Source organism: Zophobas morio, unplaced genomic scaffold (assembly GCF_036711695.1).
Source record: "Zophobas morio isolate AGI-343-1 ecotype UQ-CSIRO unplaced genomic scaffold, CSIRO_AGI_Zmor_V1 ptg000057l, whole genome shotgun sequence".
Taxonomy (NCBI): Eukaryota; Metazoa; Arthropoda; class Insecta; order Coleoptera; family Tenebrionidae; genus Zophobas; species Zophobas morio.
Genome location: NW_026972162.1, coordinates 260,717 through 279,518, shown reverse-complemented (window position 1 = coordinate 279,518; position 18,802 = coordinate 260,717). Strand labels below are relative to the sequence as shown.

The window sequence follows — 18,802 nt, the reverse complement described above, 5'->3', positions numbered from 1 at the left end:
ACAACCATTTTACAGAGAAACCTCAGAGACCGAAATTCTTAAAGTGTTTCAAAGACGCGAAACTCCCTGCCGGAGAATCCCTTCGTTTAGAAGCCCAAGTGCAAGCCCACCCACCACCGGAAATCAAATGGTTCAAAGACGGTGTTCCAGTCCGTACATCTTCGAACATCCACTACGAGTTGCATCCGGACGGCAAAATCGCCTTGATAATAGATTGTGCCAAACCGGAAAACGCCGGGAAGTACGAACTTGTCGTATCTAACAAATATGGTGACGCATCTAGCGAGGCCAACATAGAAGTAGCCAAGAAGCCAACGAAGCCTGAATTCATCACCCGTCTGGTACCTCAGACGGTGGTGGAAGGCTTCCCGGTGAAATTAGAAGTCAGAGCCACCGGTTTCCCGGCACCTAAAATCTCCTGGACGAGGAACGGCGCCGAAGTCGTCTCCGACAGCAAACACGTGAAGATTCAAGAACTCCCCGATGGCACCAGCATCCTGTTGTTGGATGCCGCAAACCAGGCACGTGATGCGTTGACGTATAGGGCTATAGCTATCAACGAGGCTGGAGAAGCTGAAACTAGCGCCGCCCTCACTATCAAACCTGCGAGTGACAGCGACCAGCCGGAAGAACCACCCATGTTCCTGCATCCCCTGAAGGACGCAGTGGGCGATGAAGGTCAGTCTTTGATCCTGTCGGCTCCGTTCACTGCCAACCCGATACCCAACGTGGAATGGAGCAAAGACGGCGTGCCCATGGAACCTTCCGACAGGATTCTGATCATCTGTGACGGCAAGAAAGTCGGTCTAGAAATCCTAAACGCTCTCCCTTCGGACGCCGGCCAGTACACAGTAACCCTCAGTAATCCGCTTGGCAAAGAAACCTCTGAAGCTAAAGCCACCATTCACAAAGTGTTCATGCCCCCACACTTCACTCAAAGCTTCACAGACCTCCAACAACTACCGGGTCGCGACGCCAAATTCCCTTGTCGCGTAACCGGCGTACCGCAACCCGAGGTCACCTGGTCGAAAGACGGCATTCCCATACACGAATCCGACAAGTTCCACATCAAGCGCGACGGAGATTTGTGCTGTTTGTACATCCTGAATTGTGACGCTCCCGACGCTGCGGTCTACAGAGCCACCGCCACCAACAAAGAAGGTGAAGAAATCTGCACTGCGTCACTCGAAGTCGTGGACCAAATGTAAGTACCGCGTCCAAGAAGAACACGACTGATTTATTTCTTCTAGAAAAGCCCAGAAGAAGATCGAGCCACCTGCGTTCCTGAAGCGCATCGGAGACACCGAGTTGTTCCGCGGCATGACGGCCAAGTTTACCGCGTGCGCTACTGGGTACCCCGATCCTGAAGTCGAATGGTACCATAACGATCAAAAGCTGTTCCCATCGAATCGCATCAGAATGGAAACCGATAACGCGGGTCTTTTGCGGCTGGTGATTTCCAACCTCGACGAGGACGATCTTGGAAAGTACTCGTGCAAGATTACGAACGAGTACGGCGGTGATATTTGCCATGCGAACTTGAATATGGACGAGGGTTTGGAACCGAGAGTGAAACGTCCAATCACAGATCAGTACAGCGAGTTCGACAAGTACAAGAGGAGCGGAGCACCTATGCCGCTTTCGGATCCACCAATCATCTCGCAGATGACGGACAGGCATTGCACACTTTCCTGGAAGCCGTCCATTCCCTCGGGACCCAGGGTACCCGTCACGTACCAACTGGAAATGTGCGAACTTCCTCACGGGGATTGGTTCACGGTTCGTACGGGAATCAGGAGTTGTACTTGCGGAGTTCGCAACCTGGAACCGTTCAGGGATTACAGGTTTAGAGTGAGAGTTGAAAACAAGTACGGCATTAGCGATCCGTCACCATACGCCACGACTCACAGGTAAGACTTGAAGATAATCTTATTCGTTCGTACTTTATCGTGTCTCTAGGGCAAAACTTGAACCCGAGCCGCCAAAATTCCGTCCGTATTTACCACCAGAGATCGATTTCCGCCCCGAAACATCCCCCTATTTCCCCAAGGACTTCGATATTGAAAGACCCCCGCATGACAACATGGCACAAGCTCCGAGGTTCTTACGCCAGGAGCACGACACACAGTATGGTGTCAAGGATCAAAATACCAACCTCTTCTGGTTCGTCTACGGCTACCCTAAACCCAAAGTGTCGTTCTACTTCAACGACGAACTCATCGAGAGTGGAGGTCGGTTCGATATGAGCTACACCCGCAATGGACAAGCGACCCTCTTCATCAACAAGTAAAGTGTTGAAACGTCAAAGTTCCATTTTAGCCAAATTTCTTTTAGAATGCTGGAAAGAGACGTCGGGTGGTACGAAGCCGTCGCCCAAAACGAGCACGGAGAAGCCAGACAAAGGGTTCGTCTAGAGATCGCAGAAGCCCCAGCGTTCCTGCGCAGACCCGAAATCCAATACGCCATGCATAGAGGAAGAATACGTTTCGAGGCTCGAATCGTGGGAGTGCCATATCCGGACGTCAAGTGGTACAAAGACTGGAAGCCTTTGGCCACATCCACTAGGATTAAGGTACCTGTTGCGTGCCGCGTTTCACAATCTCACGACTTCGTCTTCTAGATCCAGTTCATCGAGCCTGATACTAGCGTCTTGGTCATCAACGACATCATCAGCAAAGACGAAGGTCTCTATTCTGTGAGCGCCCGCAACGTTGCCGGTTCCATCTCCAGTAGCGCTATGCTCTACGTGGAGGAAAGCGACCTAGACTACAACATCCACACCTACAGAAACATAGCCAACATCAAAGCTAAGAAGAAGCCTTTCAGCGACTTCTACGATTTGGGCGATGAGTTAGGTCGTGGCACTCAAGGGATTACATACCATGCAGTTGAGCGCATCAACGGAAGAAATTACGCTGCTAAGATCATGCACGGACGCGGCGAACTCAGACCTTGGATGTACAACGAATTCGAGGTCCTCAATTCCTTGCGCCATCGCAAGCTCATTTCTTTGCATGACAGTTATGAAACTAGTGACTCTTTGGCTCTTGTTCTTGAGTTGGCTGCTGGAGGGGAGCTCGTTAAGGATTATCTCCTCAGACAGGAGTACTACACGGAAAGAGAGATCGCCGGATTCATTAGACAGCTGCTTCAGGGCCTGGAATACATGCACGGGAAGGGTTACGGACACATGGGTCTCAACGTAAGTCTTGCTAATGATCTCGGTTTGTGACTGTAAATCGTTGTTTAGCTTGGCGATTTGTTGATCGCTCATCCCGGAGGAGATGACCTCAAAATCACCGACTTTGGCTTGGCTCGTAGAATCACAGCGGGTAACTTGATGCCGCTTCTGTATGGAGTGCCAGAGTACGTCAGTCCGGAGGCTGTGAATGGCGAGGGTACCGGTCTCGGCCAAGACATGTGGAGTGTGGGTATCATCACCTACATTCTTCTCTCTGGAAGATCTCCTTTCAGAGGAAACGACGACAGAGAGACTTTGAAGAACGTACAAGGCGGAAAATGGATCTTTGACGAGGAATGGTGGTTGAACATTAGCGCCGAAGCTAAAGACTTCATATCTAAGCTTCTGGTTTACAACGCGGAAGGCAGGATGGATGTGCACGCCGCCTTAAGACATCCTTGGCTGGAACGTGCCGATAAAATTTACACCGACGAGTACAGGATTAGCAGCAAGTACTTGGACAGTTACTACAAGCTTTTCAGGTACGGTTAACGAAGTTGTAAGTTTTTTCTACTAAGAGTGTTACAGGGAATGGTACGACAACGCGTCCTGCAAGAGGTGGTTCCGTCGTCGCACCTTAGAAAGTGCCTTTACTCATCCGTCTCGAATGGTGTATCCACCCGGCGAATATGATTCTCCAAGGGTCACCCCCTCGCCTATTAAAGCGCCACGCTTGCCCACTTGGGAGGATCAGCTTCCGGCTAGATCTCCTCTCAACTACGAAATCGGCTCAATAAAATCCGAGAGTCAGTAAGTACAATATTCGAAGCTTGAGATTTCGTAAAAGTCACGTAATATTTTTTAGCTACCAAGCCGGTCCGGACACCTACCTCCTGCAGCTCCGCGACGTGGACTTTCCCGTACGCTTGCGCGAATACATGAAAGTCGCCGGCAGCAGAGGAACGGGTGCTGGTTTCATCATCTCCCACGAAAACGGTTTCGATTGGAGGGTAAGCTCGATCTTTGTCGCTTCCTGTTCCAAACTCTCTCCTTGCAGACGCCAACCATCAGGGAACGTCGTCGCTTCACCGATATCATGGACGAGGAAATCGACGACGAAAGAAAAGCAAGGATCAACAAGTACGGAACCGACGATAGTTCGTATAGCATTCGTAGGTTAAAACACGAGCTCGGTTCGCGTCTCGATACTTACGTCGAAGCGGAAGCTTACTTGGAAAGCAGGCAAGACGGTCGTCTACCGTTCTTCAGAGAAAAACCACAGATGACTGCCATGGTGGAAGGGAACAACGCCGAACTGACTTGTTTTGCGGTTGGCGAACCCGAACCTCTAGTCCAATGGTTCAAGTAAGTTTCTCATCCGTGAAAGGACGAAAGTTGATGAGTATTTGTAGAAACGACTCGATCATCGCCGAGTCTCACCGGGTCAAAATCGACATCGACGAATTAGGGCGGAGTCATTTGAGGTTCACGCCGGCTTTGGCCTTTGACCAGGGGACGTACAAAGTAGTGGCAAGGAACAAGCTAGGACAGACCATCGCAAGGGCGAGAATAGTCTACGGAAGTACACCCGAGGAACCAGATTCCCCCGAAGCAAGCCAAGTTTCAGACACTGAGGTTTTCCTGACTTGGAAACAACCCAGATTCGACGGGAATTCTCCGGTCCTGTGCTACAGTCTCGACTACAAACTCGCGGACGACGTTGACTGGACCACGAAAGCGGATAACATTGACCACGAGTTCTACCTTTTGCGGGGGTTGACGCCGAATACCAGTTACATGTTTAGGCTGGCGGCTCGCAATGCTATTGGGTGGAGCGACTATGGAGTCCCGACTGGGTTAGTCAAAACGAAAGGAGAAGGGGCACAAAAAATACACCTAAGTCCCGCGGTACAGCACTTGCAGCAGATCACGGATAGTGGACTGCCTATAGAAATCGAGCCTGTCAGTTACCCCGACTATGCAACTGAAACGCAACCGATCGAATGGCAGGATTCAAACGCCCAAGAAAACTACAACTTAATTTCAGAAGTTTCTCGGTACGTTCTTGTACGGTGGTTACGCCTTAACAGTACACGCTTCTTCCAGGGGTCAATTCTCAGCGGTACTTAAAGCAATAGACAAAAGTTCCGACGCGGTGGTAGTCGCGAAGGTCCTAGATATGAGCAAAGCCGAAGACATTGACGGCGAATTTGCCGCTCTTAGATCGCTACGTCATGAAAGAATCGCAGGGTTGCTGGCAGCCTTCAAGAGTGGTTCTAGTCCCGTAGCTGTTTTCATTATGGAGAAACTACAAGGCTCCGATGTTCTGACATACTTGGCCAGCAAACACGAGTACACCGAACAAACCGTCGCTACTATAGTTTCACAGGTATGTCTCCCAGTTCACATCATCATCAATTCAACTCAACTCGTAGGTTATTGACGGTTTGCAATACCTCCACTGGAGAGGCTTATGCCACCTGGACTTACAACCTGACAACATCGTGATGGCTGGAGTGAGGTCTGTCCAAATAAAATTAGTCGATTTAGGTTCAGCTCATCGTGTTACAAAACTTGGCACACGAGTACCAGTGGTCGGTCACTTGGATTACATCTGTAAGTCGGGCTGTGCGCTTCTTAGAAAGAGATGAAAATGAGTGCTTGTTTTAGCTCCCGAGGTGCTCAATGAAGAGCCTGCGTTCCCTCAAACCGACATCTGGACTGTGGGTGTCCTCACATACGTTATGTTATCCGGTGTAGTACCTTTCAAAGGTCAAGACTTAAACGAAACGAAGCAGAATATTTCGTTCGTAAGGTACAGATTCGAGCATTTGTACAAGGAGATTTCACAGGAGAGTACTCGATTTTTGATGTTGCTGTTCAAGAGGCAACCTAAGTAAGTTTCAGGGGATTTGGTGGACGTAGTTACAACCAGTATTTTTTTCAGCAAACGACCTTCTGCGGAAGAGTGTCACGAAAATAGGTGGCTGTTGCCCACGGATTACATGATTAAGAAGCGGGAAAGGGCCGTATTTTTAGGTAACAGGTTAAAGGTGAGTTACCGCATGATAGGCTTGAATTACCTATCACCATTCACAATAGTTTTGCAACTTTTGATAGTCATAAGGCATCGCACGAGTACAACCTAGCTCTAGTTTTGTTTGCCTTTTGTATTAACCACATATTCTAGAAATATAAAGGGAATCGCGTTATTATTCCAAATGCCTTTACGAAAAGAAGCGATATTCAGTGCAAAATTTTTAATGAAAAAATTACCTTCCGTATACACAAAAAAAGTCACGTTATTAATTTATGCTGTGCTTCATATAACGACATCAACATTAAAGCGCAAGGAATGAAATGACCACATTGTAAAAGTCACGTGTTTGGTTATAGAAACCAATAAAATGCCGTTTAAAAAGGTTTTTCATACTCTAAATTGTTCATTTTTTGTTAAATGTTAAATGCGTTTCAGGAATATTCAAACGAATATCACAACGAAAAAGCTCAAGCCGCGCAAGACATCACAGCAAAATTAGGAGGCAAATTCAGTAGATCCCACAGCATACAGGAAGAGTTATTGACTGCGCCTTAGGCATAAAATTTTAGAATGTATATATTGTTTATAATGTTAATACCATTACATTGTTATGTTAAAAAACCTTAATTATTTTTGTGTTATTTTCGTTGTATCTTCAACTAATCTGTACAACAATAGATCTTTAACGTTATCATCCATTAAAAAAAAAAATATTTCAATAAAGACTACAACAATGAATCTTATTTTTAATAACCTAACTACTTTTGTCATTCTCTAAAACAGCCTTTATCTGTTGAGCAATAGCCACTTGTGGGTCTTTCTGAAACTGTTTACTTTTAAACATTTGTTGAAAAACTTGAATACCTTGTAGTTGATTTTTCTTTATGGTTTTTGCCTTTTCAATGCCCCTTCTCTTCTTCTGTGGTTTCTGCTTGTAAGGAACATTCCCCTTACTCTTCAACAAACTTTCCAAAGATGGTAATGCATCTCGTAGTGGGTTTAAATCACCACCTACAGCTTTCTTCTTTTTAACCAGCTGTTTTTCTTCTTTTATAGCTTCAAATTTCTTCATTAGTAATTCACGGCGCAATTTTAGTTTGCCCTTTTTTGATATAATTTTCTCTGACTCGGATTTTACAGATTTAAATGATTTCACACTTCTAACATCATCTGGGAGACTTTTGTTGAGATTACCGATGTCGATGTTTAAATTAGCAAAAAGATTTTCTTGAGGCGCAATCAGGAACTCAGGACCGGATGCCGTTTCAGTTTCTATAGGTTTTTCTAAACCAAAAGTTGTAGGTTTTGTTTGATTGGCTGGTAAATGGAATTTCTTTTTTTGTCGACGAACTTTTCCCATTTTTACTAATTTAAAAAAAAAACGATTTAATTTCAAACAAAGGAATCAGTACACTTACCCAAGAATCAAATTTCCAAAAGTTATGAAAGATTTTTTTTAATGCATGACTTTGTGAGGTTAACGTGATTTTTTTGTCTTTTGACGGTTTTGACCTTGACAAATGTTTAATGTTCGTCAACTTAAGTTGTCATCTTGTTGATGTTCTGTGGTGGTTATCATAACCTATAATACACGTTACGTTTCCAAAAAGAATTTATTATTTCCTAAATGATATTACTTTATAAGTATGGAAAAAAATGATGATGGCGAAAATTTGGAAAGTTCGGTTTCTGAAGGTATGTATATGTTTTATTCAGACCGTAACACACAGTTGTGTTTTAACGAAACTATTATAATTGTAGAGCCAAGCACTACCAAAACACACGAAGAAACAGAGGTTGGATTAACCCAAACCGATAACAGCGATGAAACTGAAGCAACAGAACCTTCCATGGATCAGACAACCAATTATGACCCAAATAATGTTCACTATGAGGGCAGCACTGCAATATACACAGACCCCAACACTGGCACACAATATGAATGGCATTCAGACAAAAAAGAGTGGAGCCTAAGAGAAGTTGCTTATACTTTTGAAGGTGATACTCACGTTTACACTGATAAAGACGGCGTAAAGTTCTTCTGGGACAAAGAAAAAAAAGCTTGGTTTCCAAAAGTGGACGACGATTTCATGGCACGTTACCAAATGAGTTATGGCTTCGTGGAAAATATAGAAGAACCAAAAGAAACATCCGAAACCGAAGCAGAACCCGAAAAACCTCAATCGAAACCAGAAAAACGCAAAGCTTCAGAACCCACATGGTTCGACGTTAGTGAATCTGAAAACACAAAAGTGTATGTGAGCAACTTACCTACAGGCATAACGGAAGAAGAGTTTGTGGATTTGATGCAAAAGTGCGGGCTCGTAATGCGAGATGCCGCCAGCGGCAAGTTTAAAATTAAATTATACAAAGAACCTGGAACAGATTACCTCAAAGGAGACGCGCTTTGTACTTACATCAAAGTAGAATCAGTCGAACTAGCGTTAAGTTTATTGGATGGATCAGATTTTAAAGGGCACAAACTTAGAGTCGAGAGAGCCAAGTTCCAGATGAAGGGAGCGTATGACCCTAAACTAAAACCGAAAATGAAAAAACGGAAAGAAAAAATGAGATTGAAGAAAATTCAAGAGAAGTTATTTGATTGGCGGCCAGAGAAATTCGTTGGGGAAAGAGCCAAACACGAGAAAGTCGTCATAGTGAAGAACTTATTTGAACCGTCGATTTTCGACACAGACGTTGGCTTGATTTTAGAATTTCAGCAGGATTTAAGGGAGGAAGTATCGAAAATCGGCGTAGTTCGAAAAGTTATTATTTATGATAGACACCCAGAAGGGGTTGCGCAGATCAACATGTCGTCGCCTGAGGAAGCCGATGAAGTTCTGAAAATGCTAAACGGGAGGTGGTTCATGAAACGGCAACTTACAGCGGAAATCTGGGATGGGAAAACGAAATTTAAAATAGCCGAAACGGACGCTGAAATTAACGAACGAATGGATAAATGGGATAAGTTTTTAGAAGACAAGGAAGATAAGTCCAAGGAAGCGTCTGTAACATAGACAAATCGAAAATACATACATATTTAAATGTTATTTTTATTTATTTTAAGACAATAAACTAGTTGCTAAAATTGCCGCATAAATTCAAATGTGACGTTTCGTCATATGATCGCAATCGACCAATTACCGCTGCACATGCGTATTACCGTTTTGTTCGCCGGTCTGGTTGGGGATAGGTGAGGTTTTCTCCCATAATTTTCCAATTTCCTTTAAAAACCGACCTATTTTCGCGAAATTGCAACCGCAGTACTAATTTGGGGCCTCTCGGCGATCGAATAATGATACGAAAGTTGCAAATCGGTCACTTCGTGTCGATTCTGACGTGATTCTTTCTTTGCAGATTTCACCACTGGGAGTCCATTGAAACAAATTTGGTACCATATTTTGCTGCAGTATGCAGTATAATAACGTATTCCACAATAGTTCGATGTAAGTGATGTGTCTTTTTGATTTTCGGGTCGGAATTTGGCGATTTTGACAATGGAAAGTGGTTGACCTCTTGTTCCACTTCTGTAACAAAGGCTGCCATTTTCTGATTGTCAGTCGTGTTATGCGAACAATTTTCAATTAAATGTCGGGAATTGGGATGGAAAGGTTTGGTTTGTGTGAGAAATTGGCTATTTTGCGGTCGAGTACGTTTTATGGGGAGTCTTAAATTGGTGAAGGCTGTAGTGTAGCGTAGACTGGTTCGAAGGGGTTGGTCGTACGACTTGCACGAGTTGAACTTTTTAACTTTTAAGAAATTTTACCCTATAACGAAAACTAATGCACATTTTTCATGCTCATTAAAATTATTAAGATTTGTAAAAAAAAGTAACTATTTAACATAAATTGTAATGTGCATCCTTAATCTATGTCGTTATTGCTCAATGTATTCGCAAAAAACAAATCATTATAATGTTGTAACGTAACAGATTGCCTAAACAGTTTTAGTCTTTTGAAGGTTTTAAACTTAGAAACAATTGTCAGATGTTGAAAGAAAACGTAAAACTTGTAAAACTTTAAATTTTTGTTTGCAATTATTGATATTTGTTGGTTGTATAGTGGATATTCAAAAGTTTAGAAGATTTAAAAATATATTCAAACGTAAAAATCTTGACATGGCAAAGGTATGAAAAGCGGAAACATTACTTCCAAGTAGATAAGAAACGGTTAAGTTAATGGTGTTGTCCTTGTTGCAAACGTCACCGTGTCTCTTACGTGTAAATATGGCTGTATATCATTCCATTTCATAATAACGCAAATATGCGTACTATTTAGATTATTTAAATAGTTAAATAATGAACTGAGACTGATTTTGGTTGAAAGTAATTTTTCAATTATTTCTTATTATAATTATGGTATTCGTGCGGTAAAAACTTGATTTAAAACGAGTACAAAAGTAAGAGGAGTTCATTATCGTTACCTTTTTTTTTCGCAAATTTTTTTGAAGGTTGCTATATGATTTTTACTTCTCGATCGTAATTAAAAGAAACGTCATGAGATCGTTTTGACGACTGTATTAATTTCATATTTTTGAGTGTTTATGTTTTTCTTACTCCCGTTTACGTTTATTTGTCTTTCTCCGTCCGTCTATTAAGTAAATCTCACGTGAAATTTATAGTATCTCACGCTCCTTTATCTGTGTTTACTAGTCAATCACTGTTTTCATTTTACTGTAAATGGTGAGTTACGAAATGAATAATAATAATTAGAGATACAAACCAAACTTGTGGTAACAATAAAAGTGAGTCTTATTATACAGTGTTTTCAAAAATTTCCCTTTTTTAAGGGTCACACCAACACATCGAAATAAGCGAATGAGAGACGGAGTAATATGCAGTATTCAAATACACGGTGTTTTGTTTGAAAATGTTCTCATAAACAGTTCCACTAATCTTTCCCTGTTGGAGAAACTGTCCATTTAATTTCCTTGAAAATCTCAGACCATAAACTTATGATATTGTCATCAACTTGTTAAAATTAATTTTTATTCTTGTCAAGAATTACTACATCTTTATTAAACAGTCTGGTTTTGTGTAATAAGGTGCAAGGGAATTTCCGACTATTTTTAATTCCCGACCGCGAGCTTGAAACAGGGTCCATTGGCATGTTTTTTGACGTTTTGTGACCTCGAGAGTACGAAAAATAGATATCCCGTTTTCACCTGATTCGATCTAAAATTTGCAAAATATAAGTGAATACATATTTTTTAGAATTGGTCACTTAGAAGAATTAATGAATGAGTCAATTTATTTTATTGATTAAATCAAGAACGGCTCACTCCATTTTCCCGAAAATTTGGAAATATAGTGTTGTTACCTATTAGTATATACACTGCACCTATCCAAATTGATATACACGCTGACAACGTCATCACAAAATTTTGTAATGGAAACACTCACTTGAAACATCCACATACAGTCGTTTCCAAAAAATTTCGGGCAAGATGAGCAAATCAGGTTCTCATAGATCAATGAAAAGCAATGGGACTTCCATGTCAAATCTCATTTGCCCGAATTTTTTTTTGGACAAGACGGTTGCACGCTTCTTTATCTTTACGTTAACATTTCATAGCAATTCTTTTTTAATTTCTAGGGATTATCATAAAAAATATATTCACAAGACCAAGTTTTATAATTTTTCGAAATACCTGAATATGCTGCACTCCTTCAGAGGCGACGGAAGTTCTGTGCAAGTAACCTTGCACCAATCCTTTAATTTTTCCTTTGTATATTTTTGAAATTATTATTAAATATTGCTTTTAACCGGACCGTTGTCTTTCGTAATAAAGGATCTGCTGCCAGAAAAACAACATGGTAAAATCAATAAAGGTTTCATTTGTAGAAAATTGACAGTTATATTTAAGCAATTATTTTTTTCTAATTCTCTCGATTCATTTAGTAAACGTTAAAATGTAAGATATTGAAATAAGGAAATAATGACGTCATAGCGTGGGTATCGTGTTGCCTAGAGCAGTTTAGATTTAATAGTCGTTAAATTCTAGAAAGTACAACATTGAAGAAATTTTTTTAACGTAACACTGATTTTGAGAGGTTCATTGAGATTCATTTTTAAGTCCCTTATTATTTGCGGTCCTGAGTAATGACGACATTAATACGTTTAAGTATGAACTTTGCATATATGCAAATGTAAAGGCGATAAAAAAGATTTAATTCATGGTGTGTGGGCTCGTGCTACTTGTAGCTGTACAATAAATGAAATAAAAGAAATTTGTCAGATCTAGAGATGACAATAAAACTAGTAATTTTGTGCATTTAAATAAAAAAAAGTGTTGGTTTTTCGATTGTAGAAACTATGACGTCAGTTCACCTTTTTTGCAACCCACTATCGCCTACATACATTTTTTGAATACAACAATAACTATAGTACCCCCCCCCCTTGTGACGTCCTAAAAGAATTGAACAACTTCGCATATCACGAACAATTTTCAGTAAAATAATTTCAAAGCTGATTTTTGAGCAATTTGTCTAATCGCAAAGACCGCGTACAATAACGAGATTTGTGTCAGGTTCAGATCACGTCCTGATCGCAGTGAACAATTCGGTAAGCAGTCCAACTATTGGTACGGCCCTCCACAGCACACCATCGCTCCAGTTCAAGATTTTGGGGGCCCTATTTCAAAACAATACAAAAAGAAACCTCAAGAGGACCAAAAACAGACCAGTACCGTACCTGTGTGGAACGGAATGGAATTGAAACCTTTCCGAAAGAACTTTTACATTCCTCACAACAACGTGAAGAACCGCAGCCAGCAAGATGTCGACGAATTCCGGGACGTAAACGACATAATAGTGCGAGGAAACACCGTGCCGTGTCCCAATTTGTGCTTCGAAGAGGGCAACTTCCCTGACTACATCATGCAGGTCATACTGAAGCAAGGTTTCGCCGACCCAACCGCCATCCAGTCGCAAGGTGATACATTTTCAGCGTTAGTTTGGTCTCATAATTTTTTTGTTTTTTCAAAATTAGGGTAAACAATTACTAAACTCCAAAAATTCATTTTAAGGTTGGCCAGTGGTGATGTCGGGTCGCGACTTGGTAGGGATTGCCCAGACCGGCTCTGGAAAAACTCTCGCGTATATGCTACCAGCTGTAGTCCACATTAACCATCAACAAAGGCCCCAGAGGGGCGAAGGCCCGATTGCCCTAATCCTAGCCCCAACTAGAGAACTTGCCCAACAAATCCAAAAAGTAGCCCACGAGTTCGGGTCAACGACCATGGTGAGAAATACATGTATTTTCGGAGGCTCGCCCAAAGGGCCTCAAGCAAGGGATTTAGAACGAGGAGTGGAAATAGTTATCGCGACGCCTGGAAGATTAATCGACTTCTTGGAAAAAGGTACCACCAATTTGCAAAGGTGCACCTATCTGGTGCTCGACGAAGCCGACAGGATGTTGGACATGGGCTTTGAGCCCCAGATTAGGAAGATTATCCAGCAGATCAGACCCGACAGGCAAGTCCTAATGTGGTCGGCAACTTGGCCGAAACAGGTGCAAGCACTCGCCGAAGAGTTCTTGGTAGACTACGTTCAGGTAAATAATTGGTTGTTTAATAGTTATGAAATGAAAATTGTTTGATTAATAGGTAAACATCGGTGGGCTATCTTTAGCCGCGAACCATAACATCAAACAAATCGTGGAAGTTTGCGACGAAAACGACAAAGAAGAAAAGTTGTGTAAGCTTCTGAAAGAGATCGGTTCCGACTCGTGCAACAAAATTATCGTTTTTGTCGAGACCAAGAAGAAGGTTGATGATATCACGAAATGTATCCGACGAGAAGGCTATGCCGCTATTGCTATTCATGGTGATAAGTCTCAACCAGAGCGCGACTATGTGTTGGCGGAGTTCCGTTCGGGCAAATCTTCGATTTTGGTTGCTACGGATGTGGCAGCCAGAGGCCTGGATGTAGAAGATGTGAAGTACGTCATCAATTTCGATTACCCCAACTCCAGTGAAGACTACGTCCACAGGTCAGTATTTGTTTTTGTGAAACGTGGCCTGTTATCTATTCACGAAACATAAATGACAAGCAATGTCAAATTTTCAATTTTCAAAAATCGGTGTGTAGTTAGAGAGTACAGCCCGTCATTATAAAATTATAGTTTATGTCAACTAATCTCTTCAGTTTTTCTTCAGTAAATATTTCTCCATAAATACTTTTAGTTACGTGGAATGGGAATAAAATTTAGGATCTTAAATACCATAAATATTTTAGCCGTTAGTTTGCATGTCTTGTTAGACAATAATTCATACTTGGCACAAAAAAAAAATCGTTCGCATTCTATCGCGGTGGACTAACGATGATATGATGACAGTAGTTAAATTGATGTTTAAGCATCCTGGTCATTTGTTTGAAAAAAAATCTCAGTGCCGCCAACGCTAATATTTCATTAAAAACAGTATACGAGAATTTGTTATTTTATTCTTATGTCATTTATGTTTAGTGAATGGATAATAAGTTACTTTTACCGAAAGTGCGTGCATAGCAGCATTCGTTTACATGCAGCGCACCACTTTGTGCCTTGTGTCACGTTCGCGTATGTCATACTGTGCTCACTTTCGGTATTTGACAAACTGCAACGATATGACGCAGTAAACACTTCCTATTTTCTAGAATCGGTCGCACCGGCCGATGCCAACAAGCCGGCACAGCTTACGCATTTTTCACGTCCAACAATCAAAGACAAGCAAAAGATCTATTGGCCGTATTAGAAGAAGCCGGCCAGAACGTATGTTCCCAATTACAAGAAATGGCGCAAAACGCCCGTCCAACCCAAAACGGTAGAAGCAGATGGCACAACAGAAACAAAGATAATTCCTCGCCTAATTCGAACAACTCGAATAGGGGAACGAAAAGTTGGAGTAACAAGAATTTCAGCAACGGCAATGATTATCGGCAGAACCAATCTGCGAGAGTCAACATGAACGGAAACGGACCGAGGGGCGACAATATGCAACGGAACAACGGTCAGAGGAACTACTCGAATGGATTCGGCTATCAAAATCCTCAATTCCAAAACGGTCAAGGGTATCAAGCGTCTTACAGTCCGCCCAACATGTACCAGCAGAGTCAGCAGGGAAACGGCGGGAGACATTATGGTACGTTGTAGTGTTTTCTGTTTTTTTTTTTATTAGCGCGTCGCTACACTGTGTGATAAACCGGATTAATTGACTTGTTTCAACTTCCAGGTAACAACACACGCAACTACAACGCCCATTCCCGCTACAACCAGCAGCGCCAGCCCGCGTACGGCGGCCCCCCGCCCGCCAGCAGCCCCAACATGTACCACACCGTGCCCCCACAGGCCTACATGATGCAAGCGGCGCCCGGCCCGGACGGCATCCAGTCCATCATCAACCACAAATTTTTCCAGAGCAGCCGCTTGCCCAGCACCACCAACCCGTGCGCTTATCAGTCAATGGGTCAAGGTCAAGCGACACCCTACAACCAATTCCCCGGCCCCCTCCCCTACACCTACCCCTACACCCAACAGCCAGCAACCGCCGTACAGCAGTAAATACGCACCAGAGGGCGCCAGCGTCGTTCCTGTTTTATGTAGTCTATATGTAATCTCATTGAAGGGTGGATCGATCCATGTCAAAACGATAGTTATTTTTGTACTAATAATAAATTTCTTGCGTCAAGTGTTGAGGTTTAGTGCGGTTGCACGTTTTGAAATGGAATCCCCTTCATACACGTTGTCAATTCGGTGTTTTTGGTTAACACAACGACGCGACGTCACGCGCCCGGGGCAGGCCTCGTTTAATATCGAAATTATAGTTTAGGTTGCGTTATTACTTTGATCGGCAGAGGAGCTATGCGGTTGAAGTGATAATTTTTCGGAAAAGTGCTCGGTCGCCAGTTTTTGGTGTTTCGATGTTGGGTGGGGTTTGCCCGGGGACGTTTGCACGCTTTGGCTTAATGTTTATTCGATAACGCAGTGGGCTCTCCGACTCTTACAGGTGTTTGTTTGCCGGTTCCGGCGTTATTATATATTTAGTGTGTAATCTGTGTGTTCTCGCAACGAGATTTAGGTAGTCTAGTGTAACTATCTGTATGCTGTTGAAATGCACGAAACATATAGAAGGGGAGTTCGGGCTCGTTTCGTTCTATAGTATTTCATATATTAACTTGAATCCATGCTGTTTAGGAGAAGAGCGTCCAGTCAAAGATTTATATTTCTCCTTTGTTTGGGGTCGCTTCGAAGTATGGATGTTTTGACTGTACGGGAAAATTGTAGCCAGCAGCAGCGCAGAGTGAGAGTTTTAGCCGTACGCGTCGTGTGCAAGTGACTCGTACCTTTCGTTTTTAATTTATTGCGATTCTTGACATGACTGCTTGTGTCGTGTAAATATGTGTAGTATTAAGTATTAACTCGTTCGTCGTTTAGCGTGGTGCTGACTAGTGCGCACGTCCATCTGTGATATTTAGCGATTACGGTAGCAAAAGAATAATAATATTAACTTTTCCGTGTCTGGGAGAAACGCCAAGCGTTATTATATTAAGCTATGTACAATAACGTTGCAAGGAATGTGATATTTTCTATAAAAAAGACTGAAATATCTCTAGATAATGTTTCGTTTTAAAGCAAGGCCAGACGGTCCGTTTTGAACCTCAAGATTTTTATTGTTACGTATACAGTTTTATTAGTTTTTATACGGAAAGAGAGCGTATCTCGGTCACTGAGTGCGGCAAGCACAAAGTTATTTCATTATTCTATGACGTTATCATTCGCGCCATTGCATCGTAACGATTAACGATTTTATATAATATTTAATATGTCTGTTTTTTTTTCACGTTTCGTTTTTCTTTCGTGGTATGTTTCTGTCGCAAGTACCTTGTAATTATAAGTCTCGAACCAGAACTGGGGTAAATCAAACGTGAGTGATCCGCTAAGCGCGATTTCGGTCATGTTTTATCACTACTTACTTTAGTTTGTTTTTTTCCTTATCGACAAATTAGATGCATGACCCTCGCATTAAAACTCTCTAAAGAAAAAAAGTTGTTGTTAAAAGAAAAAGTTATTAGTTATATACTCTTCTGTAAGTTTCCAGCAAGTGCATTTCTTGTATGTAATACAGTATTAATATAGTTGTAATTTGAATATATTCATTTCTAATGTTTTCTTGGCAATTCGATTTTTAACCTGGATGTATAATTGTATATTCATTAAAAAAAAAAAGGAAACGAAATATTTATATTTTGTGAAAAAAATTGGGACTTGAAATTTTTAATGAAAAAGATGGAATCTACAAATGTCGCTGTATTGTATTTTCTAAGAAAATTTCACATACGACAAATTTTCAAAAATTGGATTTTATTTTCATACACACATATTTTTATTTGCAGAAGGCTGTACATGTATTTTCAAAAATATTCCATCTGGTTTATTTAAAATGTCAAAAAATCCGAATTAATTGTTTATTCAAATATTTCAAATAAAAATGTACCGTAAAGGTGTCTTTTTATTTCCCACTCACCGAGTTCCAAAAAAACACATTTACTTTTAGTTCAGTTTATTTTTCTAACTGAAAGATACTTTTTATAGTTACTATTTGACTGTTGATTTTATTAGAGTGGCCAAGCTATCGTATCGATTACACTAGTTTACAAGGTTTTATATCCAAAGACAAAAATAGTTGAATCTAAAGGATTTGGGTTCAGGAAATTCAAATCTGAAAGCAGAAAAAATCCATCACGTCAGGTTTTTGAGATATTTATATAAACAAACCCGGATTTCTTTTCTTTTACGCAACTCTTGTAACTTTTTTATTTTTAAATATATATGAACATATAGTTCTTTAAGTAAATTTGTATCATTTTAAAAGATCATTTACGTAAATCAATAACATGAGTGTCAATTTTTCAAGCTACTAGATTGTCATCAATGTTTTATTTAAAATTTTTCAAGTACTGATTTTAGAATAATTGATTGCTTTCGATTTTTCCACGGGAAATGATAATAAAAATGTGAGGTTGGCCTCACAAAGATCTTTTAAAATGATACAAATTTGCTCAAAGAAATATAGGTTTATCTTTAAAAGTAAAGAAGTTACAGGGGTTGTATCAAATAAAAGCAACACCCAGTATATGTTATAAACATTATGACATGAGTGAAAATTAAAAATGATTAACACTGGCTGACACTGGCTTTTTTTATTGACAGTACTGTCAGTTTCCTTTATAATAGACCAACAGTAACACATTTTTATCCCAAAAACCTTGATACCTTCTTTTTAAGCATATTTGAACAGGTATTGCTTCTTTAGGTTCTATAATTTTACCACAAACGTAACAAACCTGATTTGCACTTATACTTTGCACGATCTCGAAGACATTTTTTATGCGACAATGGTGCATTAACATGAATCAGTTCAACACTAACGTGAAGGTAAAAGCAAAGTTCGTTATTTTGGATTTATGAAAAAACCTGACGTGATAAGAATTATCCGTTTTTGGATTTGTTATCAGTAAGTAATTTAGAAGTAAAAAAATATTTTTTTATTTTTGGATATGAAAAAAAGTTTAAATTTGTAAACTAGTATTATTATTGTAAAAT

General features: G+C 41.0%; 4 protein-coding genes across 15 annotated transcripts in view; 3 read left to right on the top strand and 1 right to left on the bottom strand.

The window, feature by feature from the left end:
- LOC135143039 (obscurin) overlaps positions 1–6,959 on the top strand; it is a 30,366-nt gene extending 23,407 nt beyond the window's left edge. For all 11 annotated transcript variants that reach the window (XM_064074866.1, XM_064074864.1, XM_064074869.1 and 8 more), the window contains 15 exons: positions 16–1,204; positions 1,251–1,910; positions 1,960–2,286; positions 2,335–2,572; positions 2,621–3,202; positions 3,251–3,723; positions 3,770–3,991; positions 4,047–4,191; positions 4,239–4,546; positions 4,594–5,238; positions 5,288–5,570; positions 5,617–5,797; positions 5,852–6,077; positions 6,129–6,234; positions 6,657–6,959. In XM_064074866.1, coding sequence (XP_063930936.1) covers positions 16–1,204; positions 1,251–1,910; positions 1,960–2,286; positions 2,335–2,572; positions 2,621–3,202; positions 3,251–3,723; positions 3,770–3,991; positions 4,047–4,191; positions 4,239–4,546; positions 4,594–5,238; positions 5,288–5,570; positions 5,617–5,797; positions 5,852–6,077; positions 6,129–6,234; positions 6,657–6,776 — 5,705 coding nt within the window. In that variant the 3' untranslated portion in view covers positions 6,777–6,959. The remainder of the gene's footprint in view (positions 1–15; positions 1,205–1,250; positions 1,911–1,959; positions 2,287–2,334; positions 2,573–2,620; positions 3,203–3,250; positions 3,724–3,769; positions 3,992–4,046; positions 4,192–4,238; positions 4,547–4,593; positions 5,239–5,287; positions 5,571–5,616; positions 5,798–5,851; positions 6,078–6,128; positions 6,235–6,656) is intronic.
- LOC135143047 (ribosome biogenesis protein SLX9 homolog) lies at positions 6,780–7,754 on the bottom strand. The gene is made up of 2 exons (XM_064074886.1): positions 7,640–7,754; positions 6,780–7,586 (listed from the first exon to the last, which is right to left on the bottom strand). The coding sequence occupies exon 2, from the start codon at positions 7,579–7,581 to the stop codon at positions 6,976–6,978; it is 606 nt and encodes a 201-aa protein (XP_063930956.1). The 5' UTR covers positions 7,582–7,586; positions 7,640–7,754; the 3' UTR covers positions 6,780–6,975.
- Positions 7,755–7,779: 25 nt separating this feature from the next.
- LOC135143043 (17S U2 SnRNP complex component HTATSF1) lies at positions 7,780–9,313 on the top strand. Its single transcript, XM_064074879.1, has 2 exons — positions 7,780–7,916; positions 7,983–9,313. The coding sequence occupies exons 1-2, from the start codon at positions 7,868–7,870 to the stop codon at positions 9,236–9,238; spliced, it is 1,305 nt and encodes a 434-aa protein (XP_063930949.1). The 5' UTR covers positions 7,780–7,867; the 3' UTR covers positions 9,239–9,313.
- Positions 9,314–9,351: 38 nt separating this feature from the next.
- On the top strand, positions 9,352–17,699 carry LOC135143042 (probable ATP-dependent RNA helicase DDX5). 2 transcript variants are annotated; one of them, XM_064074878.1, is made up of 7 exons: positions 9,352–9,414; positions 9,579–9,667; positions 12,756–13,153; positions 13,248–13,774; positions 13,827–14,212; positions 14,857–15,341; positions 15,432–17,699. In XM_064074878.1, the coding sequence occupies exons 2-7, from the start codon at positions 9,633–9,635 to the stop codon at positions 15,758–15,760; spliced, it is 2,160 nt and encodes a 719-aa protein (XP_063930948.1). In that variant the 5' UTR covers positions 9,352–9,414; positions 9,579–9,632; the 3' UTR covers positions 15,761–17,699. The 2 variants fall into 2 exon arrangements, with proteins under 2 accessions (XP_063930948.1, XP_063930947.1); XM_064074877.1 differs by having other exon boundaries at positions 12,750–13,153.
- The last annotated feature ends 1,103 nt before the right edge of the window (positions 17,700–18,802 follow it).

Coding starts and splice junctions, on each gene's coding strand:
- LOC135143047 (XM_064074886.1), bottom strand. CDS start 7,581: ATGGGAAAAGTTCGTCGACAAAAAAAGAAATTCCATTTACCAGCCAAT.
- LOC135143043 (XM_064074879.1), top strand. CDS start 7,868: ATGGAAAAAAATGATGATGGCGAAAATTTGGAAAGTTCGGTTTCTGAA. Junction 7,917..7,982: donor GGAAAGTTCGGTTTCTGAAG/GTATGTATATGT, acceptor TTATAATTGTAG/AGCCAAGCACTACCAAAACA.
- LOC135143042 (XM_064074877.1), top strand. CDS start 9,633: ATGCAGTATAATAACGTATTCCACAATAGTTCGAT. Junction 13,154..13,247: donor AACCGCCATCCAGTCGCAAG/GTGATACATTTT, acceptor ATTCATTTTAAG/GTTGGCCAGTGGTGATGTCG. Junction 14,213..14,856: donor AGTGAAGACTACGTCCACAG/GTCAGTATTTGT, acceptor CCTATTTTCTAG/AATCGGTCGCACCGGCCGAT.